Source organism: Danio aesculapii, chromosome 22, assembly GCF_903798145.1.
Source record: "Danio aesculapii chromosome 22, fDanAes4.1, whole genome shotgun sequence".
In the NCBI taxonomy this organism is placed as follows: Eukaryota; Metazoa; Chordata; class Actinopteri; order Cypriniformes; family Danionidae; genus Danio; species Danio aesculapii.
The window spans coordinates 28,620,778-28,634,524 of record NC_079456.1 but is presented as its reverse complement, the minus strand read 5'-3'; the positions used below and the strand labels follow the sequence as shown (position 1 = coordinate 28,634,524).

Here is a 13,747-nt window from a genome sequence, read left to right as displayed (position 1 = left end):
TCAAAACACTTAGGACAAAAACACTAAGGGCTCTAATTTAACGATCTAGGCGCATAGTCTTAAGCGCATGGCGCAAAAGTATTAATGGCGTGTCCGAAAAATACACTCTGCACCACGGCACATGATCTAACAGGGTTGTGCTTATTCTCTTAATGAGTTGTGGGTGTGTTTTGAGAATAACGTGCATTAAAGTTCATCCTTCATCAGTCTCATCTTTCATTCCCTTGACTCTCAGTTGCGTTGAGCCATGGCACATTTGCTACATACATGACAGACTTGTAAGTGGAAGAACTGAATGCTTCACTAGTTAGAAAACAGTTAAACAGAGCATCTGCAGCGCGAGGATAAAGAACGAGCCTCCTCCATTCAGCCTCATTACTTTCCCTTTACTTTACTTTTACTATTTACTTCTTTACTTTTGTAAGGAAATGGTGTAAACTCACTCCACTAAAGACATCCATAAGCCTACATATTTAATTTAGTTTGTTAGGAGCAAAGATGTGTTTCAAAACTATTTCTAAATTCAGTTCTAATTTCCAGAAAAGGAATAAATGAACAATAGTAATGAAGTGTAGTCAAAAAACTATTCCATCCAAACACACATCCATCCAAACACACATCCTGTTCTTATGTCCTATATGGTTATGCAGACGCAAACCCGACAGGTGGACAAATCTAAACTTGTTTTTATTAAAACAAATATAAATATGCATATAATAAATAATACTGATAATAATAATAACATTATACAAATGCAAAATGTCATGAATAAACTAAAAAAAAGCACCCCGAGGTGAAGAAGGCATGGAGGCAGTGGTTTTTCCATTTATGTAGAAAATAATAATTTTGTAACATTTTAATCCTTTAATTGTTTTCATATGTAAAGATATTTGTGTATTGCTGTACATCTTGTGTGTATTAAGCAATGTGTGAGCATTTGGACCTGCATAGGCACATAACTAATGCGCTTTGTGCTGGACTTTAGACTAGCTCTTAGCTGGTCAATGGTGCGTCTATTTCAGTTCTGCAAAATAGCAACGCACCAACAATGCGCCTTAACAGACCTCCTTTTCAGACCGGAACACCCATGAGTTCACCAAGTGGTGCAAATGGATTTGCTATTTAAACATGGTGGTGCAAAACATGAAAATTAGGGTTGCACTAGTCTGAAAATATCAACAAATTGCGCCAAACATGTCTTGCCTTTGTATGATAGGGCCCTTAGGATCTAATGTTTAAACAATACCCACCTGATCATTGACCCAGTTTTGGTCATCAAGTGTGGAAAGGTCATCTAAGGACAAAGTGTGCTTGTTGTAGGTCACTTGAAAGAAATGCATAGGAGCACAGGCCAGACCTGCCCTGTACTTGGCCACTTCTGCTGTTATCAGCTTCATCCTGGACACACAGACAGACAGAATGTACAGTAAAGTTACATTAGGGAGATCAACCCTAAACCATTTAGTGATGTCATTTTCCACTAATGGTGTATCAATAGGCATTCCTTTTATTTTTAGATATAAAGTAGCCACAGATCTATTGCCATTTTTTTAATTTCATAATTCTGACTTTTCTCACTGCATTCCCAACAAATTCAAATATATATTACTATTAGCAAAGATACCAGAGCAACAATAATCAAATATATATTTGCATTACATTACAGTAAACAGACACTGCAATTCAGAGTTTTCGGTCTGCACTTGTTTTTAGGCTTGAAAGACACATCTAGACCTATTGAAGGCTGCATTTATTTAATCCAAAACAGATTCCAATGTTGTGAAATTGTATTAGAATTCTATTTTAACTATTATAACAGTAACTTATTGCTGTGATGATTTGACTTTTTTGTAGCGAATAAAGTCTTCATTAAATGAATAGGTAACACTTTATTTTAAGGGTTCAAAATAACGCTAATGCATAACATTAAGCATTAATTCATGGTTAATTTGTTTACAATTAAGCATTAGTTAAAAACAAAAGCACTAGTATTTAATGGTTAACCTAACATTTTTAGGGTCCCGAATTGTGCATTAGTTAAGCCCAGTTAAACTTGTAAATCATGATTAACTTGTTCACATTTATGCATCAGTTAAGCATGAGCAAACCCATAATTCATGATTAACTGAACATAAAAGCATTTTAACCATTACTTACAATTTGATAAGCCATATATTATTTCTTTGATTCATTGTGTAAGTTAACTGAACAACAAGCTACTAATTATGTTTAATTACTGCTGGTTTGTAATTATATATGCCTAAAATAGTGTAATAAACACAGTTTAACCTCATGTCCTAAAGATGAAGTTATGTCCACATTTATAATGGCACTTGAGTGATATTCAAGTGTATTGACTAGAACTAGCTAGAAGCTAATTAAGGCTAAAATGTCATTAATACAGTGCTAATAATGGCAATTTGACCCCCTATTATAATGTGGAAGTGATATACACATTCTATAGACTAGAAAAAGCGAATAGTTAGTGCTAATCTGTGACTAAAAGTGATCATATAGACAAATTGATCCCATTCTAGAATGATTTACAGTACTACCTAGCAAACCAATCTGATACAGATAAAAATATAAATAAAAAAATACATTCAACACCATTCACAAACTATTTGGTAACAGGTTTCTTCAAAGAACAAGTGGACCAAAATACAGTAAATGGACTTAACATATTAAAGCTTGTCCCTTGTCCAGAAACATATTAAGCTTGTCCAGTTCAGGTTAATCCTAGGTGAGAACAGTCTGACCACTTGTGATCTGGAGTCTCATTTATAAATGTGCCTCAAAACGGGGGTGGAAATATGTGTACATCAATTCCCTCGCAAACAGTGTGAGCTTTAAAAAACAAACAAACTTGACGGCAAAATGTGCGCGGCTGTAACTAAAAACATTTAACTTAAATATTGACTTAATTGAAGCACTTTAACACATCATAACGGCCATAATTATACATGAATAAATTTTTTAAAGTATTCTGGTGTACATTCAAACCTTTTAGGAAGGTTTTTAATGCAGAGCTTTATAAATGAGAATCCTGGTCACTGAGCACGCTTTTTAATACAGGATTCTTACACCTTCTCCAACTTCAAATTCCAGCACTTTAAGCACTTTCAAGGTGCATTTTTATGTTTTTTCAGCACCTAACAACCACGATAAATTACATTTATATTTGCTTTATGTACTTTTTCACATTTAAATCCATTGTGCTATTTTAAAAAACACAATATGACATTTCAACTTGAATTGTTGAATACTTTGGAGCATAGATTTATTGAAATAGTTCACTCAAAAACTGAAGAAAAAAAAAAAAACAACAACCAAACTTTCATGTCCATCTCTATTCAAAAGTCATGTTACAAATTAAATCCTTATGAGTCAGAGAATATTCCTGCTGCAAAATAATGAACTGTTCCTATGTCAACGGTTTCAAATATCAGTCACCAAATATGGAAAGCATAGTTTGTAAGCTTACAACAATATTACTTTTTATTGTCAATATTACTCAAGGTTAGGACTAAGGTACCGTTTTAACTGAATGGCAAATGTCCCACCTGTCAAATGGTTTTCGTTATGTGCAAAATGCATTTTAAGCTAAAAGGAAAACTACTCTGTAAGATAACGAATTATTATGAAAGCAATGCCATTTCAAATTCAAGCATGTTCAAGCACTTTGTCCAAAATCAAAGCACTTTTCTAACCTTGAAAACACTTAATTAAAAATCAAGCATTTTCCAGGATTTCCAACACCCATACGAACCCTGTTAATACCAGATGAAAACAGTCAACAGTCATTTCCTATGGAAACAGCCAAGTCTTCCTGCATTCACTGATTCTGTATTGACCTATCAGATTGTACACTCTGTTTATGAAAAGTGTCAGAAATTGAAACAAACATCATTCATGTGATTGATTATGAATTAAACTTGCCTGTCATTTAAATCAGCCTGAAAAATCTTATTCAGATGATCAAGGACATCAGTTTCACATAACGGGGTGAAGCTTCCATATTTCCCGTAAAACTGCTCGAGGAATTCTGGGAGATAAAAAGCATGTTGAGTAATGAAACAAATGACAACACATAAGCAACTTAAGTCATCAGAAGCCAGGGTTCCCACTCTCAGCCAAACTTACCCTGATTTTCACTGACTAAAACTTAACCTATAACGAGCACTAAGCAAACAAAAAAGAAAATATATCTTTAATCAGATGTTTTCACGTTGCATCTGTTAAGGACACTGTGCTAAAGCCTGAAATAAAGCTGGTCTGTTAGAATAAATTGGTAGATTGGTAGACTGAAAGTTGCTTTATTTAATTCAAGAGCCTTGTTATCTTTTTCAATTAGCCTATAACATTACTACAACATTGATCAAAACATTTAAAGAGGTGATCTAATAATTCTATTTCACGCATTTAGAGTTGTTAAAGAGTGGGACTCTCACTCTCAATCATGGGTCAAGTTACAAAAAAAAATGGACGTAATAGAGGTTTTTTTTTGCATAACCAAGGGCAGGAATGTTTTTATGAGTGCTTCTTTTATTGCGCAACAGAGCTATACAGGACTTGGCTGAGAATGAGTCATAAAAAAGTGTGCTTTTGGATGTGAGGGCAAGCGAATCTTATTTAGCCATAATTAATTGACCTTCTTTCGCATCTAAGTTTTCATGAGTTTAGAACGCATCACTTTCCCATGGCAACCCATCTGGTTTATGACGCCACAGTCCCATTCACTGCAGAAAAGATTAGAGCGGCTGGATTCACTACACGTCAATTCATCAACTTCTTCTAAACTACATGAATGTAAGTGGTAGGGATGCTCCGATCAAGATTTTTGCAGCTGATACTGAGTACTGATTCTTATTCTTCAAGCTTTATATACAGTTGAAGTCAGAATTATTAGCCCCCCCTTAAATATTTCCCAAATTATGTTTAACAGAGCAAGGAAATTTTCACAGTATTTCTGATGATATTTTTTCTGCTGGAGAAAGTCTTATTTGTTTTATTTTGGCAAGAATGAAAGCAGTTTTTATTTAAAAAAAAATATATATATATATATATTAACCATCATGGCAAAGATAAAATAAATCAGTTATCAGAAATGAGTTACTAAAACTATTATGTTTAGAAATGTGCTGAAAAAAAATCTCTCCGTTAAACAGAAATTGGGAGAAAAATGAACGGTAGATAATAATTCAGGGGGGCTAATAATTCTGACTTCCGCTGTAACTTTGCCATTGCATAAGCACAATTACCCTTGTAACTATGAGATCTCGCCTTACCTAAGATAATAAATTAAGGATGTTGCATACATGTAATGGTTAGAAGCAGCTTTACAAAAAGAAAATAGATAAGACAGATTATAAAATGGTAAGAAAAATGACTAATAATGCAATTTGGAAGCATTCCTCATGTGTTGTTGTGCTGCTGATGCATAACCCCGATGTATCTTCCTCTGCTTGTAAACTTGTAAACAAACACTTGTGATCGGTTTATGAGATCAACAAGTACCAATCGAGTATCAGCTGATACCAATTGGAGCATCCCTAGTAAGTGGCTGTTTAACTGGGAGGTAAGCAATCTAGTTTCCTAAACAGTGTGTATCTGATGAAAATGATGTCAAGAGTATGTATAAGATGAGTTGTTACTGTTGTCTTCTATAGACATTAGCATGCATTGTACAAATTCAAAATTGTTTTCTTTTGTGTATTAAAATGTCTGCAACCTAAGCAAATGTTTTATTGAAAACAGTGATTAATTTTGATCTTTGAAAAACAAAATTCTTGTCTTTCTGTGGCTTTCTCAAGTTGTAATTTTGTCTTAAATGGAACTTATTATGCAAAGATCACCTTTATAAGGGTTTTAAACAGTTGTGTTGCATCAGTGTGCGAAAATATCAAATCTCTAATAGTAAAAATTGAATAATTGTATTTTTTTATAATCAGACTTGATAAAAACAGTTTGCAGAAACACGCTGATTGACATTCTCCTTGTGTCATCAGAGGGAGAAGCCCCCCCCACTAGTGACCATGTCTCCCTTATTAGCCTAAACAGCCCTGAGTGAGAAGCAGCTGGCTGCATTTAGAGTTTTTGTGGCGTACCTCCTAAAGATAATGGTCGTGTTTAAATTTAAAGTGACAGTAACCAAAACGGTACAATTTAAATCAACGCATAAAGGGAGTAGTTTTTTAAGAGATTAAAAACACATATTTGTGGGGTATTTTGGGCTCCATTTAAAAAAATGCTTTCTTACTTACATTTTTGTCATGTTTTTGTCTAAATATCTAAAAATTCTTAAATCAAGAAGCATTTTCTAGACAAGCAAAAAATACTGTCTTGTTTTAAAAAATGTCAAAATTAATAGATTTTTTCCTTAAAACAAGCTAAATAATCTTGTTTTTCAATTTTACATAAGATTATTTGGCTTAATTTATAGAAAAACTCACTTCATTTTAAAATGCTTCTTTCTTAAAACATGACATGTTTTTTTGCTTGTCTAGAAAATGCTTCTTGTTTTAAGAATTTTCAGATCTTTTGACTAGAAACAAGACAGAAAAGGATTTTTTTGCGGTGTAAAACTTCACATACACACTCTAGGGACATCAAAGATTTGTTTTACATTTTGAAAAAAGGGGCATAATAGGTGCCCTTTGAAAGTATAAAAAAAAAAAAGATTTTTTGAGTGAGTATCACTCAAGACTAATAGGAGATAACGATTCATTCAAAACACTATAAAAACGATAAAAAAAAAAACCTTTTGGAAAAAAAAAAACATTGTTATTCTACAATTGGGACAAAATAATCTATAAAATTCATTGACTTTAAATATCTGAAATAGCCATTTTAAATCAATAAATTAATTATGATACTTCAGAAACCCAATGACCCGTGGGAACCCTGGAAAGCAGAGCAGCACTACCGTGAATGCACTCGATGATGCCCTCGGTTGTAAACTCAGCAGGCGGTGGTCCTGAAGCCTCTGCAGAGTCACTTCTGTTCTCCGCAGTATGGGATTTGCAGTAGTGATGGTCCCAGGAAGCCTTGTCTACACTAACACACAAGTTGGATGGTTCAGTTTCCATCGCATTACTATGAGGAGAGGTGTCCGGCTCTGCGGCCATCGAGTCAGAATCAGAGGGTTTCTTCATTAGGTCGTTGAGTACAGCAGAAACAGCATGGACTGGATGGCTCTTCTCTTTGGCGTCACCAGGAACAGTACAGTTATCATGAGCACTGTTCTCCAAACCATTCACCATCACAGTGCTTTCACTCACACTCTCTGACTGGATGAAGTCTGCTTTTCCCCTGGGATCTGCCGTCTCCTCCATCTCAGAAGTCACAGCGTCAGCTTCCAGCGTGAGGACTCCAGACGTGCTCCAGACCACCTCCTCCTCTGCGGCCACTTCTTCTTGGCTCACCATCTCCTTCTTCTTGCGGCCTCGTTTCTTCGAAACCTGCTCGTGTCCAGGCATGTGGGGCTTTCCGTTGGGCCCGCAGCAGTCGCACGTCTTTGGCACACGTTTCCTCCTTGAGCGTCCATTCTCAGGCATCTTACCTGAGCCTGATTCTGCCTGATCAGAGCTGTTTGGTGCCGGGACCCTCATCGCAATCTCTACCCCATTCCTCCCAGGATCCTCGCACCACTGTTTGTGTCTTTAGAAAGAGTCCACCATCAACGTCCAGAGCTTGAATTCTTGGCTGGTTGGATATATTCTTCTAACTGGGATGTTTAAAAGCTCTAATAAAGCTCTAATAAAGAAACAATGAGAATTAGATTTTTTTTTTTTAATAATTATGATTACAATATTGTCTTAAAAATATGGTGGCCGAGAGAGTTTAATGTGCTGCACATGTGCAATTAGGGCTGGGGGATTAATTGAAAAGTAATCGAAATTGACTTTCAGTACCTATAATTGATCAAATTTTTTCAAGTTTCTTTTTTTCGATTATTTTCCCTACCGTGTATAGAGTCACGTGACCCCACTCTGTTAAGGCTGATTTATACTTCTGTGTCGAAGACACGGATATGGTACAGCACAAACAAATTAATAAAACGCGCTGCATATTCACACAACGCAAACAAATTATTAAAACGTGCTGCATTTTCACACAATGCAAACATATTAATAAAATGCGCTGCATTTTCAGACAATGCAAACAAATTAATAAAATGTGCTGCATTTTCACACAACACAAACAAATTAATAAAACGCACTACATTTTTCACACAAGGCAAACAAATTAATAAAACGCGCTGCATTTTCTCACAATGCAAACAAATTAATAGAACGTGCTGCATTATTAACACAACGCAAACAAATGAATAAAACGCGCTGCATTTTCACACAACGCAAACAAATGAATAAAACGCGCTGCATTTTCACACAACACAAACAAATTAATAAAACGCGCTGCATATTCACACAACGCAAACAAATTAATAGAACATGCTGCATTATCAGCACAACACAAACAAACTAATAAAACACGCTGCATTTTAACACAATGCAAACAAACTTATAAAACACGCAGCATTTTCTCACAACACTTGCAAAAACATCGGAACACAACAGAGTTTCAAGGGAACCCAAAAACGTGACAGACGCCGATGTACCGTGATTATTGCTCAGTAAAGTTGTAGGTGATCTTTTAATTCAATTCAATTCAATTCACCTTTATTTGTATAGTGCTTATACAATGTAGATTGTGTCAAAGCAGCTTCACATAAAAGGTCATAGTAAATTGGAACAGTGTAGTTCAGTTTGTAGTGTTTAAGTTCAGTTCAGTTTAGCTCAGTTCAGTGTGGTTTAATAATCACTACTGAGAGTCCAAATATTGAAGAGCAAATCCAACGATGCGCAGCTCTACAGATCCCGAACCATGCAAGCCAGTGGCGACAGCGGAGAGGGAAAAAAAAAACTTCACTAAATGGCAAAAGTGAAGAAAAAAAAGCCTTGAGAGAAACCAGGCTCAGTTGGGCACGATCATTTTAATTTCTCTGCTGGCCAAACGTCTTGTGCAGAGCTGCAGTCTCAGTGGCGGAGGTACAAAGTAAGGCATAGTTTAAAGGTGAGTTTTTTGTTTGTTTATTTCAACATTCTTATTCCCTTGTCTTTTGTATTTTATTAGCCTAAATAGTTGAGTCTGTCACAATTTAAGGTCCCCTTGAAACATTTCCGTTTTGTTCCGTGCTATTAGAAACTGTTGTGAGATAATGCAGCGTGTTTTAGTAAACTGTTTGCTTTGTAAGTAAATGCAGCGTGTTTAATTAATTTGTTTGCATTGTGTGAAAATGCAGCACGTTTTTAAAATGTGTTTGCTTTGTGAGGATTTGCAGCACATGTGCTGTAAAAACGGATGAAGATCTTTTCTCAGTTTGCTGGCGCTTTTTGTAATTGCATGCATTTTCTTAAATCGCTGCATGTTAAGCTCTTTCAGCCACCGCATAAAAAGCAACCAGCATACAAAATATAGCAATAAATAAATACATAACTAGGTGTGATCCTAATCTCTGAAATCATTCCATAAGAAACATTTAGAAAGTTGGCCTTTAATAAAAATGTTGTTTAATATAAATAAAATTGAACTTTTCTTTCTTTTAAAAAAAAAAGATACATTTGAAATTCATACATTATCACTCTATTTCTATTATAACTCTATTTTGTCTTTCTCTTGTCATTTAAATGAATATGAATAAGTGAGTCTTGAGTGACCAGTTCACCATCTAGACAGATCTCATTTCAAAATAATAACAATAATTAATTATCGTGTTTTGAGATTATGAAGAGTGAATTAAAGATTATTTCTCCAATTAATTAAAAAAGAAATGATCAAGATTATCAGACAATATTTTTCTCTATTGAAGGTATGTACCTTGCAATTCTGAGTTATAAATTTGGGAGATGATGTACACTCTGTAATAGAAAAAAAACTGTACTGTGCCTTTTTTATTTATTTTTAACCAAAGAATAAAAAGAAAATGGGTTACGTGTGACTTGTTATTGAGGTGAAGTTGGTTTTATATTCTTACATTTAGACTTTCTCCTTAATAACATAACACGGAAAAGTATTCTTTGCGAATTCTAAATAGTGAAGTCGTATTAGCAGCCAACGACTATCAATATACAACATTGTTCACAGTCAGTTAAATAGCTAATGTTGTTTTGAAGTCATATTACATGTGATTTCAGTTCGAATATTCAAAGCATTATAGTAAAACATATAGGGATGTGTCACAAGTTGTCACTGAACTAATGTGAAGCGAATATAAAGCCAACTTTATCTCAACTCAATTGTTAGTTTGTCACTCACAAGTTTTAGTTATGAGCAATTCCAGCACTATGGATGTGACATTTGTAGTAAAAACTCAACGCATAAATTGACAGAGAATGTATATTAACATTATATCGAAACATCTGTTTATATTTTCCAGAGCAACCAACCACAGAATTATGGGATCAGGAAAATATCAACCTGTAAACATGTTTTGTACTTTAAATGAGGAAAATAAACATGTTATGGATGTGACCGAAAAGGTCAGCAAGTTTACAGCATACAACATACAGCATACAACATACTGCAGAAATGGTCTGAATTAAACCACACAACCCAAAAGAAACAATGCTAATCAAAAGGATAATAGTTGGCTCTCTATAGAACAAAAATGATTGGTTTTATTTTATTTAAGATTTTTGCATTTATGAGAAAAAAAGTGTCGTTATGGATGTGACATCTCTCCATTATGGATGTGACAGATGTGAAATTGCCACTTATGTGACTTTGGTAAATCAAATATTATAGTTTGAAAACATTGACAAAGATATTTTTGAAGATTTCTAAAAGCGCTGTAAAATACTTGCTTACACAAAAAACAGATTCAGTATTTTGGTGAAAACTTATTTTTTTTATGACAAGGTTGACATATGCATGGAATTGCTCTTATACATTTTCAATAACATCAAAATAATGCATAATATAAACTCAGAATTCTGAGTTTACATCTCAGTTGTGACTATTATTTTCAAAATTGCAGGAGAAAAAAGTTCAGAATCGTGAGATAAGTTGCAGTTTCTGCATTAAAAATAGCATACAAAAAGACAATATTTGTAAACTATTCTGTCAATTTTACACACAAGTAAATAGTAAGTAACGTTCTGACCAAATGTGTCTAACTTTGCCAAAAAAGGTTTATGGTTTATGTGTATTCCTAGCCAATATGTATCTTTTTTAACTGAAATATACATTTTGTGTCTTAATCCTGCAATGGGTCTGTTTGACATATTTGCTTTTAGTTTAAACATTTTATTATAGTAATCGTCTTTCATCTAAGTAGATTACTTGATTACTTCAAAAACATCGATCTCCGTTTGACTGAATTAACAAGGCAATAATATCATATTGTTTAGTCACTAAAATCAGCAGATGATGAATATCATCAAGCAATCACAATCGAACTTATTTAATAACAAAACGACAATTGTGCTTTTTAAATTATTTTCTAATCGAAACTGAATGAAAATACAAAAGCATTCAGTCATAAAGCATCTTGCAGAAGCCGAGATTAAAAACACAAATAATGTGAAGTGTGGAAATGATTCTCGGTGATTTAGATCAGACCGGTTCATTTATACAACAATCCAACAAAAACACACAAGCTTTTGAAACACTCGCACACAAAGAGCGCAGACATCTGAGATTTACAGTCTCACCGTGTGTCGGTCTGAGGGTGTTGTGTGCAGGAGCTTCAGGGAAGTGCGAATAAATGCTGATATTAATATCCTTTTATTTAAAAATATCGAAAAAAAGTGAGGGTTATCAGGCGTTGTTATGGTCGCAAACCGAACGCGGCGCACGCATATGACGTCACAGGCTGTAGCCAGTGCACTGGCGACAACTAGCGGGAAGGAGAGACTGAACAAAAGCTTTTCCCCCAATCGAAAATACACACATAAGGACGATCATTGAGCACAAGCAGGGGCGGATTCGAGGGGCCCTAAGCAATTCTAGGCATGGGGCCCTAGTATTGAAACTCAAAACACTATCTTTCTCTATAGATATTTTTTTTTCTCTGTGGATTTTGAATTTTGATTTTTTTTTTGTAAATAAACTGCATGTTAAAACTATATTTTATTTAGAACTTTTATCTTCTCAAGGTAAAATTAAATACAATAAATTCACAAACAAAAAGCAAGTTCACAAACTATGTACAGTTAATTAGCCATATTTGTGATAAGATTTAAATATCTGCATGTGCGGTAGGCTATAGAAGGAACATTCCACTATTCATTAGGACCCCCAATTTTGAAAAGAAGTAATCCCATTAAAATATTAATGGTTATAGACAGATTTAACAACATATGATAGATACTTTATAAAAGAGCTATATGATTAATACAGATTCTTGGCATTGGTCGAGGACCCCTAATTCTCTGGGGCACTAAGCGGCTGCGGCTAACCTCGCTTATTGGTTAAGTCCGCCCCTGAGCACATGTACATGAACCAGTGTTGCCAGACGTACGATAATTATCGTATTTGTACAATAACTTCGACCTCTGTACGATGTACAGTCAATAATGAAAAAAATCCTATAATGTACGATAATTTCAGAATGTTAAAGCATTTAAAATTAATTTCATCGTAATCTCAGGGCTTCTATGCTTATTGATCTAGCTGCATCTTTTGTCTACTGTCTACAGTTATGCACATTTTCTACCTCATACATCACATCTTCTCAGCCAATCAACGTGAATGGCTCTCTCTTACGAGTTAACATTACTGCCGCACGCAGCCGTGCTTAGGTCGTAGTTTTCAGGTTGAGGGTGATTGTTTAAGCAATAAAGTTTAAACAATTAGTGCCGACAAGGAACGTAAGAAGGACAGGGGAGTTAGCCTTTGAAGTTTTGAAAGTAATCTCATCAAAACAAAGCCACAAAATCGACTCATTACAGATACTCTAAATGGATATCACAGAGTGTGTTAAATATTCGTGAGGGTGCATTGCTTTCAAGCCAACCAGCACTATATGGTCCATGATGGCATCTGGCAAAAATGCAGCTATCCGATGATAGCAACTCGGAGGTGGAGTTTGAACCTTCCCACTAAGGTACGCCTTTTTTCCGTATTTTGGTAATTTGGACGTTGTGTCAAAATGCTATTTGTCTAGATAATAGATGTAAACTCTCTGTTTGACTTGTGTACGAAAATTTTCCTCCAAATACGATAATTTTGGGGTTCTGATCCGATACTTTGACATTTTCTGGCAACACTGACATGAACCATCCTCCACTTTTATATGCAACTGTAGACATAGTAGCCTAGTCAAAAATTACAGTCAAGTAAATGTAGCATACTGTAGGAATTATTTACAGTTTAACCCAAAGAATGACCAGTCTGTCAGATGAAGAAGAGCAGGAGTGACGGAGTCAGAGATTCAAATAAATAAATAAAGTTTATAGCAGATAGTTTGCAGTTTCATCAGCAGAAGCCAGCTTCAACACTCGCAATGAGTTCCTAGGCTGCTCTGCTTACAATCATCAATCAACATCAATTGTACTCTCACATAACGTCATTAACTGCGTCATACATATAGGTGTTCTAACCTGATTGGTTAAAACACAGATAGACTAGGAAAATTTCCACGTGGGTGTGTGCGTACAATTCTAAACAATATCTCAAGCATATAAACGTCGGACATTCACTAGACTGTTTAGAGCTGACTCCAGACCTGTGCAACGGATCCACA

General features: G+C 34.9%; 1 protein-coding gene across 1 annotated transcript in view; it reads right to left on the bottom strand.

The window, feature by feature from the left end:
* Positions 1-11,848, bottom strand: part of senp5 (SUMO specific peptidase 5) — a 29,657-nt gene extending 17,809 nt beyond the window's left edge. The window contains exons 1-4 of the mRNA XM_056448265.1: positions 11,715-11,848; positions 6,926-7,755; positions 3,940-4,045; positions 1,251-1,398 (exon numbers count right to left, since the gene is read on the bottom strand). Coding sequence (XP_056304240.1) covers positions 1,251-1,398; positions 3,940-4,045; positions 6,926-7,610 — 939 coding nt within the window. The 5' untranslated portion in view covers positions 7,611-7,755; positions 11,715-11,848. The remainder of the gene's footprint in view (positions 1-1,250; positions 1,399-3,939; positions 4,046-6,925; positions 7,756-11,714) is intronic.
* Between the last annotated feature and the right edge of the window lie 1,899 nt (positions 11,849-13,747).